Source organism: Podarcis pityusensis (genome assembly GCF_964106645.2).
Source record: "Podarcis pityusensis genome assembly, chromosome: 13".
Lineage (NCBI taxonomy): Eukaryota > Metazoa > Chordata > Lepidosauria > Squamata > Lacertidae > Podarcis > Podarcis pityusensis.
In genome coordinates, this window is record NC_138038.1 from 35,507,687 (window position 1) to 35,527,615 (window position 19,929).

General features: G+C 47.1%; 1 protein-coding gene across 1 annotated transcript in view; it reads left to right on the forward strand.

Annotated features, from left to right (window-relative positions):
* The first annotated feature begins 2,141 nt into the window (after window positions 1–2,141).
* Window positions 2,142–19,929, forward strand: part of SLC17A7 (solute carrier family 17 member 7) — a 64,890-nt gene continuing 47,102 nt past the window's right edge. Inside the window, exon 1 of the mRNA XM_080976195.1 lies at window positions 2,142–3,016. Coding sequence (XP_080832321.1) covers window positions 2,955–3,016 — 62 coding nt within the window. The 5' untranslated portion in view covers window positions 2,142–2,954. The remainder of the gene's footprint in view (window positions 3,017–19,929) is intronic.

Genomic DNA, 19,929 nt, shown 5'->3' on the forward strand with positions numbered 1-19,929 from the left:
TGGGAACTGGAAGGACCACAGGTTCGCCATAGGTTCTCTTGGTGGGCTACTTTGGGAATTAAACTCCATTGTATCCCATGCTGAGCTCCTTGGTGGAAGAGAAGGCTAAACATGTGATCCATCACTCATTCAACCAATCAATAAAATATGCATCTGCCTAACCCAAAAAACAAACAAACAAAAAAGCCCTCATCAGCTTCTGCTGATGTCAGTGAGGACAAAAGGAAGCCACACAAGCACACTTCTCTCTATGGCACAAAAGGAAAGTATTACTCAGGTGAAACACATCCATCCCATATTGCAATGCCCAGAATGTGGAGGACAGGACTCCTGAACCTTTAATACAGGATTTTGCTGCAGAGACAATGTTCAGCAGATGTCGTTTGTCATGCAAGCTCCACCTGCTAATATACTCTCAATTAAAGTCCAGGAGCCCTTTTCTGTTTTGCAGTTGGCCACTGTGTTTTTTACACAGTGGCCACACAGTGCATAATGTATTGTGAACACACAAACCAGGGAGTGTTGGGCTGTTCTCTCTCTCTCTCTCTCTCTCCCTCCCTCTCTCAGAAGCAACCCCATAAGTGCATGCCAACTGGAAGCCCATGTCACAAGGGGTTGGCCATGCCATTTCCCCCGGAAAGATCCTGTGAATGGGTTGCTTCGTGTCCTTACTACTCATGAAATCATCACGTGCTCACAACAGGAGAACATTGAGAATATCCCTGCTGAATCAGGATAAAGACCCATCTAGTCCAGCATCCTGCTCTTACAGTAGCCAGCCTGATACCTGTGAGAAACCCACAAGCAGGACACCTGAGCACAAGAGTCCTCTCCCATCCAGCCGTTTCTAGCAAACGTAGGGCTACCATATGTCTTACTTTTCCCGGACATTACTGGAAGTTCAAAGGCGGAATTTATGTCCAGGAATTTCCAAAAAGTGCTTTGTCCTGGATCTTAGAGAAGTGAACCGAAAAATCATGGTTTCTTGGGTTTTGTTTTTTAAAAAAGCTCAGCAACTTTGTGTTTTGTCTTAGCTCAACAACTTTCGGGGTGTCCTGTTTTTTACTTTTTGAAATAGTGCAACCCTAAGCAAACGATACTTAGAAGCATCAGAGCTAGTAGCCACTGATATCCTTAATCTCCACGAATTTGTCTGATCCTCTTTCAAAGCCACCCAGCTTGGTGGCCGTCACTGCCTCTTTGCGGGAGCCAATTCCATCGTCTCCAGAGTCCAACACAATTCCTTAGAAACCCCGAGTACCAGCTTAAAATGTTGGGAGAGGCCCCGCGCGGAGATAGAGGAACGGTCGCCTTGCAGAAAAGCAGAAAAGCTATGGATCAGCAGCACCTCCCCGCCCCTCTTGTTACGCAACACACCCTGGAGTGCCCGAGTAATCGGGTGCTGCTGGGCTGTATCGTGGGAACGAGCGGAATCCATTCCCACGTCTGCAGGTGTCCTACTGAGCAGTTTCTCAGGAGACCTCTCTCTCTCTCTCTCTCTCTCTCTCTCTCCCGCCCCCAACTGATCTCCCAGCCCCGGGCGCGTCTGAGGTCTCGGGAGGAGCAGCAGCATCTCTTTGCCTCCGCCAGCAAAGAGGCACCTCCGCGCCGCTGTCTGTTTGACCTGCTGGGTCTGCAGTTGCTCCGCTCCCTAAGCCCTTCCCAGCTTCCTCCTGCCTCTGCTTAGTTAAGTACTTTTGAAAGATTAATGACGGAGCTGTTTGCCTGCCTTCCTCTTGGGACGCGCCCGGGACTTGCAGGGAACTCGCTCGCACACACGCTCTCCCGTTGCTCGCTCTGCTTTCTCCAGAGAGAGACGCAAAGCCCTCGTTCGTATTTATTGTGTCATTATTATTATTTTTCCTCCAGACGTCCGTCCGTCCTCATTAGAGTGTATTTCTCTTCCCAGCCCTAAAAATAAGAACGGGTCGATACATTTGTCCTCCTCCTCCTCCTCTCTCTTTTCCTAGTTTCCGTTCTTTCTTTTATTCTTTTTCTTTCGTGCATTCTTTCTCTCCCTCTCCTCCTCTCGACCTCTGCTTTCCTCCCAATAAAGCTCTCTGTCCGCGCACTCTTTATCTGTCCGCCTATCCATCCCCCACACCCCTCTAATCTCTTATCTAGATTCCCCCCCCCCTCACACACACACACTCGCTCGCTCACACTCACACACGCGTAGATTGAGTCCCTTAATCCCGCGCCGGAGTCCTGCGCTCTCCGCGCGCGTCGCTGTCCGCGGTGCTGAAATCCCCTCTCCGGGCGCCGCCCAGTTCTCTGGGACGCTCAAAGTTCTCCGCCGGCCCGGAGCAGCGCCGCGCCTCCCCTCGCAGACCCTCTCGGGGCCGGGAGCGAGAGGCGGACCCGAGCCAGGCTGGTGGAAATCTTGCCTGCGGGGAGGGAGCAGTTGTCTAGGTGTGCGTGTGAAAGAGAGAGAGATCAGATGCCTCTGCAGCGTCCCACGCAGGACACGGGCATTAGTGCATATGGGCAAACGCTTCCCCAATGACGCTTCAAGCCCGTGTCGGTGGCGGAACGGGCACGGGGCCAGGCAGGCAGAGCCGGTGATGGTTGCATCCCCACGCACCGTTCCTCAAGTTGAGATCGTGGTGCCATAAGAGAGAGGGGGGGGGGTAAAAGAAAAGGATTTGCGCTGCAGGAAGAGGGAGGAAGAGGAAGAGGGGGAAAGAAGAGAGAGAGAGAGAGAAGGAAGGAAGGAGAAGAGAGGACAGAGAACGAGAGAAGGAAAGAAGAAAGGGGAAACGGACAAATAAAGAGATCCTATTATCTATCCATCGACCGCACCAGCAGCGACCTCGCGCCCTCCCCAAAGAAGCCTCCGCGATGTTTTGGTGGAGTCTTTAATTTATTTTTAACCTCCGTGTCGCCAAAGGTGATACTGGGACATAGCCCGGGGGGACCCTGCCTCTTTCTCTTAGCAGAAGAAGCCAGAAGCCATGGAGATTCGGACAGACGAATTAAGGAAGTTCGCTGGGAGGACCTTAGGGCAGTTAAACAGGTAAGGTTTGGAGTGTGTGTGTGTCTGTGAACAAGATTTTCAACGTTGGAAGGAAGTTTAATGCAATGTTGGGAAGACGAGGTGAAGGAGCGCTGGTTCAAAGCTCCAGTTTAGCTTTACCCACAAACAATATTCTGTGTATTTCTACTTCTTGAGCTTATTAATAACTGTCCTTGGGTGTGTGTGTGGAGTGCCAATGGTTCAGATCTGAAGTGGGAATGCTCACTCCTTGTACACTCATAGTCCCATATGCAGACCCAGATGCTCACATCCCTGTGCGCACGTAGGCTCACAAGTGTGCCCTTGCATTCGCACTATCACAGCCTATTGCAACAACCCCTTGTGCTCCCTCTCTGTCACCACCGCTCCCTCGTCCCAGCAATATGATCTAGTGCAAATTCTCTTGTTTGCGGTCAGGATAGGAAGTGCGGCATAATGGCTAGAGTGCTGCGATTAGCCCATGGAGAGGCTTAGGCTCCAAACCCCCACTCAGCCAGGAGGCTCGCTGGGTAACCTCAGGCCAATGGCCACCTCTCAGGTCAAACCTACTTTGCGGGACTGTTGTGAGGATAACATGGGGGGTGAAGAGAATATGTCACATACAGTCTTGAGGGTCACACCCTATTGTCACAGGCCCACTTTCCAGCTGCAGACACACCATATGTTTAAAGTGCAGTTCTCTCTCTCCCCCTCCCCATAAATCCTGGCAACTGTAGCATGTTAAGGGTCCTAGGACTTGTAGCTCCACAAGGAGTAAACTTCAGGATTCTTTGGGTGGGGCAAGTGTGTTTTAAGTGTGCTTTGAATGTATGGTGTGTGCGCAGCCTTATTATCTTTTCTGACACTCTTCCACAAGCTCTCTCCCTCAACATACCTCTTCCTTTTCCTCGCAACTTTTGTCCTGCACGTACATCATCTCCACCGCAGCCCTAGTCACCCCTCCCTCTCCACCAATCCACCTTCCATCCAGTTTATTTTTAAAACTCTCTTCCCTTGCTTTTAGCCAGATGGAGTCTCTCTCTCTCTGCTGCAAACCTGGGCATTTGGGTGTCTTTTGCATCATCCTGTTCTGCTTGTTTGCTTGAACCACATGTGCAAAACAAATTTTTGTTGTTATTGCTTTGGCCTTACCAATTGCATTAAAAAAAAACCCCTTCTCTCCTCCCCCCCTGGCACTTTTGGCTTTACCATGTCACCACTTAACACTTAACTCTTACTAACCTTTGCATGTTGGGTCATCAGGAAAGCAGGGAGTGGTGGGGGGGTGGAGAAAGAGGTGAATGCAATAAAAACAAGAGGAGGGAAACAATTTTCTATTTTTAACCTTCATCCATTCATCTGTCCACCCCCCCTCCCGTGCGGTAATCTCCCCCGCCAACCCCACAACGCACACAACTCCCCAATGTATCTAGGTTTATTTATTTATTTTGCCGGGCTGAATGCTCCGTGTTCTTTTTCCCCTTGATTAAATTTGATCTCTCCTCCACCAGCACAGGGGAAATAATAGAGAGGAGAGGAGAGCAGCCCCTGAATGGGCTTAAAAACAGTCAGATAGGAGGTGGGCGGGAGAGAGCAGTGGCGATTATGAATGTATCAAACCCATATTATCTCCTTAAGCCTACCGGGGGTTGAGTTCGGAGAGGTTGCCTGTTTCTCTAGGGTGGGGAAATGGAGCTGGTGGAAAGGAGAGCAAGCGAGGAATCCCTCAGGAGTTGAGCAAAATGAGCTGTGGATCCTCAAGGCTCGGGGCAACCAAACCCACCATAGCTCAACACAACCCTAATTTAGGGATCAGTAGGGTCTAGATACTTGGCACAGGCCCAACTGAAGAAGCAAACTTTTCAATAAGAAAGGGGCAACGGGGCTTGCCATTTCACCAACCCTCCTCCTCCTCCTCCTCCTCCCAGGTTTCTGTCAAACCAAAGCTCTCCAGGTCTCAGAGAGGTCACACAAGGTCTTGATTGATGCAGCTAGAGGATGGTTGCTTTCTTTAAAAAAAAAAGTTAAGCCAAGCAGGGGAAATAATAATAAATTAAAATTCCCAGCCCACCTTGGATACGGGAGCGAAGGTTGGCGGCCATAGCAAAATTGCTTTACATAACTGGCATGAGTTCCAGTTTGAAATATGCACCGTCATAGCAGAACTTCATAAAATATTCACCAGAGTTATAAGTGGCTGCGCGGAGATCTCTCTTGCCTCTCTCTCCCTATATATAAATATATTTACTCACATATATTCTGTGGCTCTTGACGTGTTTGGCTGAGATGGATAACTGTGCAGATGCAATGGAACGTCCTTCCCCCAAATGTGGATGCCTGGGGACATCAGAAGCATTTATAAAGCATGTTTCTAATAGGGAAATTCTATAACTAGGCTTGCCATATTTTTTAGGAAAACCCCCAAGTTGTTCAATTGACTTGCCTAAGATCCAAAGGTTTCTAGACCTTATGGCAGCAGAGATGAATTTGGAATCAGTCTTAATTATGCAAAATATATTCTAAAGGGTTTATTTTTCATAATCCATTTGGGTGGCAGAATCTGGCTTTTCATCCTGCAGAATTCAGATTGCATTTGGATGTTTTTGAGGGCTGGGTAGGTCCCTGCACATCAGGGATATGAAACTCTTTTCTGCTTGAGGGCCACATTCCCTTCTGGGCAACCTTCCAAGGGCCATATGGTGGGCGGGGCCAGAGACAGGTGTGGGTGGAGCAACGCATGCAAATATTGCCTTTGCACAGTAGGCCAGTTTCTACACACACTCAAGTGACCCCGTCTACCCTCCGTCTAGACAAGCAAGAGGCATGATCAGAGTTCAGGGGCACATTCTGACCAGGCAAAAACTCTTGGGGTGTGATGCTTGGCCAGAGAGACAGTGAGGACTTGAGAGAATCCAGAGAGCCAGATAGAAAAGCCAGGAGGGCCACATTTGGCCCCTGGCTTCGAGGTTCTCCAGCCGCACTGTATATAATCCTTTTATAAAATGTCTGTTACAAAGGCAGGGTCTAGGATGAGGGTCACAAGATCTCACTGCAATGGTGCATCCAGGCTGAGGGTTTTTAGACCTGCCCATTCCTTGTTCTCCTACTGACAGCTAAAACCACTTTCCATGCCTCATCAAGTACTGCCATCTTCCACCATGCCAATTTTCCCTCACTTTTTCACAGGGCAAAGAGTGGGAATTCTGCATTTAAATCCCTGGTGTAGAAGTGCCCTTAGTCAGAAACAGCTACCCACAGAATTAGGCTGGATTGAGCCCGGTGCAGAATTAAGCCAAACATTATCATAACTTTCAACTCAAATTTGGACTGATGGAAGGGGAGGAGGGCAATTAGCCCTCCCTCCATCAATTTAAGGGTGGGGTTAGGTGGGTTTTTATTTTATTTGTTTAAGAAAATTATATACTACTTGGTTGTAAAAAAGAAACAACCCTCCACATGATTTACAGCAATAGAAAATAAAACATTGAAAGCTGTTGTTAAAACAGGTATTAAAATATTTCAAAAGGTGATGAAAATCAACAGTAGCTTAAAAAAGAAGAAGATGAAAACAGTTCAGCATTCTACAGACTTGCCCAAACAAAATTGTTTTTAAGCAGCTGCTGAAAAGAGCACAGTGAAGTCACCAGCCCAATGTCAACAGCGAGTTCCAAAGTGTAGTGGGGCCACACAAAATGTTCAGTTTCTTACAGGCATGAAGCAAGTATTAAGTAGTACTTATAGCAGTGCCAGTTCTGCAGATCAATGTGGTTTAGTGGGCCCGGTATGGGGTGAGGTGATCTTGCAAGTAAACTGGTCCCAAAGTTGGGAGGAAATTCGTCACCGTGGCCTTGTGGTTCCCCTTCCAAAATTTCTACATTACTTGAGGGTGTAGGGACAGCTTAAGGGGAGCTCCTTTTTCGAGGGGCGGAATGGCACCTTCCACTGGTGACCATCATTAGTTCCTGGAAACTCCCATCAGTGTCATTACAGAACATCATTCTGGGGACTTTGGGTGGGTGTTTCGGAAGTGACATCTGCCAACAGCCAGCAGCTGTTTGGAGAACCTCTGGCTTTGGCTGTGACTTCCGCCTCATCCCGCCAAATCGTCCCAAGCCCCCTTCACTTTGCAGCCTGCAACTTGGGAGGCAGGTCTTTTGAGGACCAAGCCTATGAATGCTCACTTGAGTCAGAAGTCAGTCCAAAAGGATGAGGTTCAGGTAGGACATTCCAAGATGAGCCTCAGTACTCTAAGGGTGGTGGCAGCTCACTGGAAAGGATGGCTTAGGAACACATGACATTCTCAACCCTGGGAGTCTTTGAGAAACGGCCAGGCTAATATTTCAGCCGGATTCCTTTAGATGGGTTTGATTCATAAATCAGGAGGAGGCGTTGGATCAGAGGTGGCCAAGGGGTGGCCAATGAGCCACATGTGCCCCCAAACACACACACACACACTGCCCCAGTAGCCGTACTAAATTTTAATCTAGGTGTGACATCGGGTGATCTGCATTTCATTAGGGAGATGCAATGAGGCTGTCTGTGTATTTCATGCAAGTTTTATTGCATTGCTCTCTCGTGGCCTCTTAAAGGAAACTTTCAGGAAGCACATTCATTCTTCAGCACTGTTCCTTTCATTAATGGTGACCTCATAATAACTAGGAATATGTGTCCTCTATATGCTGGTGCCTCAAGGACCTTGTCCCCTGCCCCCCGAAGCTTGGGATTGGGATTTGGGGCCATCTCCATAGGCCCACACCCCAGCAGGGTCTCCCCAGCTCCTCTCCATGGCCCCGATCCTTTTGCCTACTCACTTGCAAGCAGGGGCACGAGCAAGGCAAAAGCGTAGCAGCCTGCCTTTGCTTGCCTTCTCTGCTCCTTATGGACAATGACGCCAATTGGGCTTATGGGAGAATAAATCAAACAGGCAGAGCTGATGGTGGCAAGGAGGTGGGATCATTTAGGAAAGCGGGGAGCCCAAGCCCACCACACAGCTCTGAAGCAGACAGTGTGATCCTGCCTGCTTTAGGGGAAATAGATGGATTCCTTTCTAAAACGTGCATTTTTGGGTACTGATGTGCATCTTTGAGTCAAGAATCAGAGGAATTCAAGACGGAGGGGATAAACGCATTCTGACTTGGGTGGTAGAGTTTGCATTTAAAGGTGGACTTAATGGTTCTGCGCTTTCCAAAACAATACCAAAACAGAAATGCAGCCTGCCTTCAAAATTTGCTCTTAAAAAAAAATAAAAATCCTATGCAGTTCTCCAGCCAAGTATTACGTTTTTCAAAAATGCATATACTAGGGGAAAGTGTGTATAAAAATGCACATATTAGTGAAGATAACTTTCATAACACTTTGCAAAAATGTGTTTGGGGGGAGGGAGGACAATCTTACAACAATGTGCATATTAGGAAAAATTAAGCCAAAAATTATCATTAATTTTTATAAGGACTGATAAAACACACAAAAACAGAAATGTGCAGAACTGGACTTAGGACTGTGGAGAAAAAGAAATAAACTGAAATGCACCGATTTGCCCATTCCTAATTCTTATCAAAGTCACTAGTCTGGGAGGTGCAGTTCAGGTGTCTTATCTTTAAAAAATGCAGACTCAAAGAAATCCCTGCTGGGCAGATGGACTTTGGTGTGAGTGACCCAGACAGGCACAATTCCTGTGTTAAGGTTCAAGACACCCTCATCCTGCACCAGCTACGTCATCCTGACTAATAGCAAATCATTTCCCAAAGCTAACAAGGCAGCAAGGCAAATTTTGCGTGTGAAATGGGTGCCCCTAGACAGTCAAAGCTGCCCTGTCTTTGACAGCCAAGGCTGGGGGTGAGGTGGAGAAAGGGACGGATTCAAAAGCCTGAAGGTTGTTACAACAGTTTTCGAGTGCATTTTCTGCTAACCTGATCCTCAGTGCACACAGTGGCAGAGGGGGAAAGGGGGACTTTTTCATTAACTGGGGGCGTATTTATGTCACCAATCTGGAATGAAGAGGCAATGCAGAGTTTGATGTTTAATTCTAATTTCTTTCGTACAAAAGGATGAGCTCCCCACACGCTTCCCATGAACTTTGTCCGTATAAACTCAAACTCCTGAGTCTCCATCACCTAAGCCTTTCCATTTCCTTACCCATTTGTTCATGAGGCAAGAGCGTTGGCCTGTGGCGGAGAGGTCCAAGTTCAAATCCTCGCTCAGCGCTGATTCTTAATGGGTTAATGCTCGGCCTAGTCTTTCTCTCAGCCCATCCTGTCGCCCAGGGCTGTGGCGAGGATAAAATGCTTAGTGGGGTCTTTGTATGCTACTCAGATCTCCTTGGAGGAAATAAATGAAATTAAAAATAATAAATCTGTTCTCCTGCGGCTCCCTTTACTCTCTCTTCACATATCTTCCCTAATCATAGCTTGATTCCAAAGCAGAGTCAGAAGCCATTGCTGGTTTTGGAGGCAAAAATGGTGAGTGGTAACCATGGTTTGCCAGATTTGGATGTCCCAGTAAACTATGGTTCCCATGACCCAATAAGTGCAGGAAGAAACTGAAGCCTGTCTCCTACCCCTCCACTCAAGTCTTTAGCACTTTCCAGATATCTATCCCATTGTTTATTTCTGCACCATCATTGCTACACATCAAGGCTTGATTAAGACATGCGCATATATATATATGGATGCGGGTGGCACTGTGGTCTAAACCACAGAGCCTAGGGCTTGCCGATCGGAAGGTCGGCAGTCTGAATCCCTGTGATGGGGTAAGCTCCCGTTGTTCAGTCCCTGCTCCTGCCCACCTAGCAGTTCGAAAGCACGTCAAGTGCAAGTAGGTAAATACTCCAGCGGGAAGGTAAACGGCGTTTCCATTTGCTGCTCTGGTTCACCAGAAGCGGCTTAGTCATGCTGTCCATATGACCCAGAAGTGGATGCCGGCTCCCTCGGCCTATAGAGCGAGATGAGCATGCAACCCCAGTCATTCGCAACTGGACCTAACGGTCAGGGGTACCTTTACCTTTACAGTGGTACCTCGGGTTACATATGCTTCAGGTTACATACGCTTCAGGTTACAGACTCCACTAACCCAGAAATAGTACCTTGGGTTAAGAACTTTGCTTCAGGATGAGAACAGAAATCGTGCTCCGGCGGTGCGGCGGCAGCAGGAGGCCCCATTAGCCAAAGTGGTGCTTCAGGTTAAGAACAGTTTCAGGTTAAGAACGGACCTCCGGAACGAATTAAGTACTTAACCCAAGGTACCACTCTATATAAATATAATAAGATGACTGCTGTCATCACAGATGACTTGCATGTGTGAATAGGCAATCACAGATCTAGCCACAGCAACAGAAGTAACACATCACCACACACACATCGGAGTTAGTTCACACATTCACCTGCCAGTCATAAAATGCAGATAAATCAAGTGATGTCCTTTCATTTAAGAACCTGGTCCTAATACATCACTATCTGTCAGTTTGTTATCCATACGTATCCATACATCATCCACCCGCTTTGTCTCTTTATAACTCCCATTACAACTAACCACCCACCCACCCACCCACCCATCCATCTGTGGCTATCCTCTTTCTGCCCACTGTCTCCTTTTCCTTCCCATTCTCTCCTTCTAACTTTGGCTGCTACCACCTACTTCTGAAATTCACAGCAGACTATGATACATACACAGACACATATATCTATAAAGTCCCCTAACTGGAGAAAATAAGCAATGCATAGGCTCAGTTCAAACGTAAAAAATCTTGGTCCAATGAACCATGGCTTACTGGGCAAAGATTGAGCAGTGTACCCATATCCTCCCTCTTCCTTTCATGCAGCCAGTTTCAGTGCTTATATCCTGTTTTGTTAAACCACAATTTCCCTTGACACCTGAATGAGGAAAGGGTGGTTTTGATGGCTCCCAACAAAACGGGATATGAAATCAGGATCTAATTCTGCTGTTGATTTCAGCAGCACTGCAGTGTGTGACTAACTCTCTCTCCACTGAAGCTAAGGTGTTAAAACCTTTCCTTTCCTCTTCCCCTTTTCCTGGCGTTCATTCTTGTCTTACATGCCTTTCATCCTGGTGTTGTGGGTCATTTAGGCCAGACTTTTCCCAAAGGTCCTTCTTCCACTCTTAGCGCTCCCCAGACCAACACCTTTCCCAATCTAGTGCAAAAGGGTGATATCAACCCTACATCAATCAGTACCAGCGGCCAAAGAACTCTGGGAACTGCAGTTTTGTGTGGATCCTGACATTTCCCTAGTCATCTGTCCATCTAGTTCACCCGCCTGCCCATGCTACCTCCCAATCTCGCCTTCCACCTACCCAGCCCAGAGTTTTGGCTCTGTCACAGTCAAAAATGGAGTTTCCAAGTTGACTCCAGCCAAATATATCTCGGCACCTTCAACGCCTGTAACAGAGGGAGAATCGAAGCTGTATCACTCATTTGCCGGCTCCCTTTTTCTCTGGAGCCGGCCGACGGCTGTAACATTTTGTGTGCGTTTGCAGAGAATAAGACAGCTGGCCCCAGAGCTAATCCTCCGCCTAGCATCCGGCATAAAATCTTTTCATAGATGCTGTTTGGCTTTCCCGCCCCCAATACTCTAACCCTTATATAATGTGACTGTCTCTGGATGTGTGTGTGTGTGTGTGTGTGTGTGTGTGTGTGTGTGTGAGAGAGAGAGAGAGAGAGAGAGAGAGAGAGAGAGGGTTTGTGCATTCAGTGGATAGAAGAAGTTCAGTTGCCAGTGCTGTACCTGAAAAACAAAACAGAATTAAAACACACACACCGAGTGGGGAAATGTGTGGAAATTCACCCTGTCAGGTTCTCAGCTATGACTGAGACATTTTAGCATGTGGGAAAAGGCTTCTCAGATGTATAAGCCCACACAATTAGCCTTTGGCAGATGGACCTGTTACATGATTTAAGTTAAGTGGGGCCTAAATCAGCAGTTCTTGTTCTCAGGGCATCTTATTGTGATAATCACTTATCTAAGAAGGGAAAAAAGAATGAAAGAATGCCGTTTCCTTGTTTAATAATAAGTGAGCCAAAGGCTTCCCTATTGACAAACATGTGCTGCAATTATAAATGTGCTTACAAGAGAGTAAGTACCCTGCCGAGTAGACATACAAAATATTGCACCGCTGAGTCTGTTTTGTGACTGTATTACTTGTCATGCAGCTGCCAAAGGAGCCTGGGAATTTGGGAAAACCGCAGCTTAGGGGCTGTGCATGGCCCTCCACTCCTTTACACGTGGCCCTTCAGATGCTGTGGGCCCACTCTTGCTACCTCTGAAGGCAGCCCTGTTCAGGGAAGTTTTTATTGTGTGACATTTTAATGTATTTTTAATCTTTGTTGGAAGCCGCCCAGAGTGGCTGGGGAGACCCAGCCAGATGGGCATGGTACAATAAATTTATTATTATTATTATTATTATTATTATTATTATTATTATTATTATTCCTGGATGCGCACACACCCCAGGACACACATCATGTGCATGTAAGAAAGAGAGAAAGGGAGGTGGGAATGCTTCACCAAAAAAGAGATGAGAAAAGAGGACAGATATTTGCATGGAATTTGCACATGTTTATTTACTTATGCAATTTATATACTTCTTAGATATCATATTCTATAAAAACTACAAAATCAAACTTCAGTTAAAACGCCTGCTGAAATAAAAAGGTGCTTTCAGTCGGTGTCAGAAGTTCAGCAGGAAAGGGGGCTTGCCTGACCTCAACTAGGAAGAAGTTCCATAAAATTGGGTCCACAATACTAAACTCATGACTCCTGGTGGATGCGAGCTTTGCACCCAAGCCATAGGGGGCCACTAACAGTGACTTTCCCCAAGACCTCAGTGATTGGGCATGGATATAAGGGATCAGGTGGACTGTCCTTTGTAAAGTAGGTCACATGGCCATTGCACCATCAACAAGCAAAACTTAGGTTGCATCATTCATTCATTCATTCATTCAACAAATACACCTGCTGCCAAGGAACCTGCAGTGATTTGAATTGGGTAATGAAGGTTGTGTATATTTGTTGTTAAAACTGTTCATTCATTCATCGCTTGAGCATTCACACTTTTTAATCTTATGATATCAAATAGATATTGTTATATTCATTAGACTGACTGCCAATCTGCCCTCCTCACCCTGCTGAAGGAAACTTGAGGCACTACCATTGTCCTGATCTGCCTTACCTTCTGTCTCCTTACCTGAACTTCCTAATTTCCCTTCAATTCCACCTCCCCCCCGCCTCTGCTCACCCTCCTGTCTGTCTGACCAAAGACCAGTTACTAGAGAGCAGCACTGGAAGAGTGCTAGGGCTCTTGTCTCAAGCTTACGGGCTTTGGTGGGGCATCTGATGAGCCACTGTGAGGAAAGCACAATGCTGGAATGGCTAGACCTATGGGCTTTTATTATGTTCTTAGGATGCTGGTGGCACTGTGGTCTAAACCACTGAGCTTCTTGGGCTTGCCGATCAGAAGGTCGGCGGTTCGAATCCCTGCATCGGGGTGAGCTCCCGTTGCTCTGTCCCAGCTCCTGCCAACCTAGCAGTTTGAAAGCATGCCAGTGCAAGTAGAAAAATAGGTACCACTGTGGTGGGAAGGGAAATGGCGTTTTCATGTGCTCTGGCTTCCGTCACAGTGTTCTGTTGCACCAGAAGCAGTTTAGTCGTGCCGACCACATAACTCAGAAGGCTGTCTGTGGACAAACACCGACTCCCTTGGCCTGAAAGTGAGTTAAGCGCCACAACCCCATAGTCGCCTTTGACTGGACTTAACCATCCAGGGGTCCTTTACCTTTTACCTATTATGTTCTCACTCTTTACACAACCTTAATTGGCTAGAAGCCTGCCCTAGCTTTAAAAAGCAATGGTGCTGAATTTCAGCTTGTGGAATAGACTCATGCCTGGATTGTGACAATTTAGTCCTGAAATTTACTCAATTGGCTGGGTGGGATTGAGGAGACATTGCAGACATTAAGTGTTCCCAGCTAGCTGCTCAGATTATATTTTAGGTAGAAAAGCAAAGTAGAAATCCTAAGGAGGGAGGATTTTTGAGGCACCAGATCAATATTCAAAGCATTTTCCCTCACTGGGTTCCCACCACTCAGTGATTTCAACCACCCAGTGATTTAATAATAATTTTATTTACACCCCGCCCATCTGGCTGGGTTTCCCCAGCCACTCTGGATGGCTTACAGCATATATTGAAACATAATAAAACATCAAATATTAAAAACTTCCCGATACAGGGCTGCCTTCAGATGTCTTCTAAAAGTTATGTAGTCAAGGGAGTTCCACAGGGAAGGCGCCACTACAGAGATTAAAGTAAGTCAGGAGCTGGGCATTGGTGGAGGAAGGGGGTGCAGTAGGAGCGGCCTGCCCTGGGTGTCATCCCTGAGGGGGTGTGACATCGCCCCCCCCATCACCCTGGGACGCTCGCCCCACCCCGCTCTGGGTGCCAGAGCAGCTAGCTCCGCCTCTGGAGCTGTGTACGCTGATGAAAATTTCTGCAGAGCATCTTCCCTGTTACCGACACCATAACAATAGCCTTACATAGCAAAGGGTGGAGGAGGAAAAAAGGCATCCTTATGCACTTTGCTCTCGTGATCATGCCCACTTCCTGTTTCTCAGGGAGTGAAATTGACCAGGCCAGGCAGAGGGTGAAACTTATGATGATCCATCCAATCCATTCCACAAACCCTTCCATGGAATTGTTTGGGGGGGGGGGAAGTAGTGGAGAATGGAGATCAAGACGAGAATCAACAGGCTTCTGCCAGGCCACGCCTCCAGGAAGAAGACACTCTCCCCATATATTTCCCCCCCATTATCTATAGTATGGCTCTCAAGATGTACTGGACCATTGCTAGGGGGAAGCACTCCCAAACTGCCCTAGTTTTGCTATCTCTGCAGAGCCTCAAAAGTTTACCATCTGTGCAGAGCCCGACTCTTGTCTTATTCCACTGCCTTTTAGGAAGCTGCCTTGTACTGCTCTGTGGTCTCTACGCTGCCTGGCAGTGGCTCTCCAGGTTTTCGGCCAGGAGATCTGTCCCAGCCCTAGCTGGAGATGCCAGGGATCAAACCTGGGACCTTCTGCATGCAAAGCAGACACTCTGCTACTGAGATGCAGCCCTCCCCTCCCCACCAATGTCCCACCATACGTCTTTTATACGTGGGTGGGTGTGTCGTGGCTGCTTCCCAGTGCGCCTCTTAAGGCTCTTATCTCCACCCTTTCACCCAACCAGAGAGCCAAGCTCATAGCTCTAGTGTGGGCATTTTAATATTATTAGCACACCACATTCCTAAAGATACACATGCGCAACAAAAAGCAAAATTGTTATCCTATTGCCATCTGTTGATGCCTAACAGTAGATTTTAAGGCTTCTTTTGTTTCTCGCTGTTCGTGAGTTCTCATCTTAATTGACATGCAGCTGGCTGCTTGCCAAGCTTATCTCGCTTATTTCAATTAACTTGCAGAGAATCTCTTGAAAGAACAGTGGATTTGTGCGCTAGCAGCTCAGCTCTTGCTAGTCTTGTCCACCCTAATCGGAGGTGCTCTAATATGGCCTAGCGGCTCAGTTCCAGTCAAAGCTTATCTAAATTTGCAAAGGAGCGCTTTTCAAAGTTTGGCGTTAGGATCCAGTAGCTCCACTCTGGCCATTATTATTGCAGTTATCCTGGTGGCCTCACAGAGGAGAATTTTCAAAGAGCTTTGGTTTGCTACAGCACCTCAGCTTTTGCAAAGTTCATCTTGATTTTATTCTGTGAATCGCCCTGAGATTTTTTTGATGAAGGGTGGTATACAAATTTAATTCATAAATAAACTGCCAATAACATCAGCTAAGATGCTTCAAGAAAGAAAGAGACTCTACCTAGATAAGTATGCTGCAATGAAAGCAAGGTAGGAAGTAGACTGTAAGGAGGCGAAACTGTAAGGAGATTGATTGAATCAAACGTTAATTGTATTGCATGCAGAGATATCAAAAAGCTCGCCTCCCTCCCCCCACCTGGGTGAAAAGGTACAGGCCAGATATAACTGTCAGAATTCCACCTTTGCAAGTAACACAACTGTCAGGGACTCTGGGCTATAACCTAACTCAGGGGTAGTCCACAGGGTTCCCTTCCTGATCATGCGGGACTACAACTCCCAGAATCCCCTGCGAGAATGGCCAATAGTCAGGGATGATGGAAGCTGTACTCCAACAGCATCTGGAGGGAACCATGTATTCTGAGGCTATGGATGCCCAGGCTTCAGAGTCCTGTTTAGGAACAGAAGGGAATAGGAATGTAGAATAACAGATACTGTGATTGGCAGGTGATAAGAAGAAGCCTCTGGATTGGCCGGGCCTTCTATAAATTCTTGTAGCCTATCCCTCTTTGCTTTTAAAGCCATCTAAGCTAATTCCCACAGCCATATCACGCAGCTGCAAATCAGCCATGTGTTGTGTGAGAAGTATATTTAGTATGTTCGCCAATCAGTTTCACAGAGTTATCCTGTGATGAGATGGGAAGGAGGGGTGGAAAAAAGCTGTATCCACTTTCACTATACAGTGGTACCTCGGGTTAAGTACTTAAATCGTTCCGGAGGTCCGTACTTAACCTGAAACTGTTCTTAACCTGAAGCACCACTTTAGCTAACGGGGCCTCCTGCTGCCACCGTGCCGCCAGAGCACAATTTCTGTTCTCATCCTGAAGCAAAGTCCTTAACCCAATGTATTATTTCTGGGTTAGCGGAGTCTGTAACCTGAAGCGCCTGTAACCTGAAGCGTATGTAACCCGAGGTACCACTGTACCATGGATGGGGAACCCATGGTCCCCTGGGTGTTCTTGGACTACAATTCCCATCAGCTCTAGCCAGCATGGCCAATGGTCAGGGATGTTGGGAGTTGTAGTCCATCAATGTCCAGAGGGTCACTGCTTCCCTATCCACGTTCTGCATGTGCTTATAGAAGGTTCCTGGTCTTCTGAATCCCCTGTGTGTGTTTGCGTCTCTCTGTGTGTGACTGTTCAAATCAGGGTTCAAATCAAATTTTACAAATTATCTAGAATTTGATGCAATAACAGAGTTCAAATTAATCTGTCACAGTTTCAAAACACATCATATTTTGTTTTGGATATCCAAATTTGCAGGAGACAGAAAAAGGCAAGAATCTTTCCTCTTGCTGTTAAGTTGCAAAGCAATGAAACCTCAGTATTGTGCCAAATTCACAGGCCCCAGAGTCTTTCTGACATTTGTTTCAGCACATCACTTTGTCAATCCATCCACTGAAAGCAGTGAACTGTTATTTAGAGACACAGATGCCAACGTTAGCCAGTTAAGGCCCTTTCACGCAAGTGTATGTTGTGGGATTGGTGCTATTCGTATATGCAGGTCTGTGTGACATTGTTGGCCTCAAAATGCCAACCTGTATTTTCCCTCCCACTGAAGCTGGAAAACACAATAAGTTCAAAACAACAATGACGCGGTTGCCAAATTCACAATATCTGAGTGGCCCATTTGAAGCACAGCAGAAGGTCAGAAGACCCCTGCTGGGTCAGGCCAAAGGCCCATCTAGTCCAGCATCCTGTATTCACAGTAGCCAACCCAGATCTCTCTTTGGAAGACCACAAGCAGGACCTCAGCGCAAGTTTACTCTCCCCGCCTGTGATTCCCATCAACTGGCATTGAGAGCCATACTGCCTTCAGACGTATTCTGCACTTTAGGCATTCTCAGAGGCTGTTCTTCCTTCTGACTTTGGCCAGGTCTATGTAGTAGAATAAAAACAGAAACCTATACATAATGTCATTTTTAATGATAAATAAGTCAGTGGTTAAGCATTTTTCTTTCTGACCTGTTGGGCAGAGATGGCTCTCTTTTCTTTTGTTAAATTTATTTATTTGGTTTTTCAGATTAAAACTTTACAGTCGCATATCCAACATACAACATAAAAACAAGATTCCAATGAATCTCTTAAACTTCCCTCCTCCACTTTGTGGGTCCTACTGTTAATCATTTCCTCCTACATCTTTTATTATAATCAAAATCTTTTACTTCTCCGTTGTATGCAAAATTCATCATTAAACTACAAGTGATACTCCAATCCTACTAATGATTTTATCTGTCTACAATGGTCTTTTAACTGTCTACAATGGTCTTTAAGTTATAAAATTTCCCCGTTCCTTATTAAAATTTTGGTCTTCTTGATTTCTGATTCTTCCGGTCATTTTAGCCATTTCGGCATAATCCATCAACTTGATCTGCCATTTCCAGAGCCAGTCTCAGTTTATTGGCAGCTGACTCCTTGGCAAGCTTGATCTTCAATTCTAAGCTTGAATTCTTACAAGGAGATGTGGCCAATGTCACTACTGCTCCTTTGGTGTCGTTACTCAGTGTTTGCAAGCTTCTCCTCATCTACATACCCCATGCTGGATCAGACCAAAGCTCCAGCTTGTTCATGACTCTCTGTCCAACAGTGGCCAAGAGATGCCCTTGGGATGTTTATAAGTAGGGCCCAATGGATATGTTTCTTCTGTCACCACTGGCCCCAAGACACTCGTCCCCATGCCAGAAGAACCCAGGAGACCCAAATGCAAGGCAATGTTTAAAATAATTTTTTAAAAGAAGCAGCAAGAGGGGCGGGCAGAGAAAGCACAAGCAAAGTTTTAATTACATGAAATATAGATGGAGGAGGAAGCACTGAGTGCTAGAGGGGCATGAATTATTCAAGATGGCCTGGAGCAGGTTTAAAAGGCATCCCGCGTGCGCATTCCTGCGGTCCCTGGCCACCTTTGTTGCTCAGCATGACAGGAAAGGTTGCGAGACAAGGCACTTGCGTCTCCCAGCAAGCGCACCTTCGCTAGAAGCCATTACGTCGTGATGCCTCGGACTCACTCTGAACTGAAAACAATGGTTGCTTTGGGAGCAACGGATGCTCCCACCAAAGGGTTAATGTATGTGACCTGCCCGTTGCCTCCCTGAACACCCGGAATCTCCCAGAAGCTCAGCCATTGGCCGGTCCGCTGAGACAACACACGGAACCCTTGGGCACATTCCAACTGCTCTGGGGGAAAGCTTTCCATGACTGCATGTTGACCGGCTACACTGTTCCTGGGAGGGAAGGTTAGCTTGGCAGCTAAGGCTTCCTGTGGGATCATGGGAGTTTGAGTGTGATTTGCAGGACGGTGGTATGAAGGACGAGAGCTGGGAATGGTGGAGTGAGGGACCTCAGGGAAGCTAAGAGAGTTGAGAAACCATTGTGTGGGGTCGTAGTTCTGTCCTGTTTACGCAGAAGGTCCTGGTTTCAGAGATGCCACCAGGACATGTCAGGGAGCAGAGCTCAGGAAATGCCTTTCCCTGAAGATCTCAACAGCAGGTGCAGTTGCTGACCAGCACAGATGGCTGCTTCACATGGTCCTATGACAGGAAACCCAGAGAAGAGTTGCCACCTAGCTAAGGAACACAGGGAGCTGCCTCACACACCAGGGCAGACTATCTGTTGTCTGCTCCAGATGTGGGGAAATCTCGTTCAGCCTGAGGACCACGTTTCCTTCTGGGCAACCTTCCAGAGGCTACATGCCGGGGTGGGCAGAAGTGGGCAGGGCAACAAATGTGGATTGGCAAAGGAGGCTCGTCTCAACACATGTGCACCGACACCCCTCTCTGTCCTCCATCCAAGCATGCGAGAAGCATGCATGTTCTGGGTTCAAAAACTAATTCCAACCAGACAAAAGCCCCTGAGGTTGGTAAAAGGGCATTGGCTGGGGAGATGAGATTGCCTGAGGGGGAGTGCAAAGACCAGACTGAAAATTCTCCTAGGCCACCGTTGACCACTGGGCTGGAGGTTCCCCATCCCTGCCCTGTTCGTACTAGCAGTGGCTTTCCAGGAGCTCCACTAAGGGTCTTTGACACCCCCCTTGTCCCTTTAGCTGGAGATCCCAAGGCTTAAACCTGGGACTTTCTGCATGCC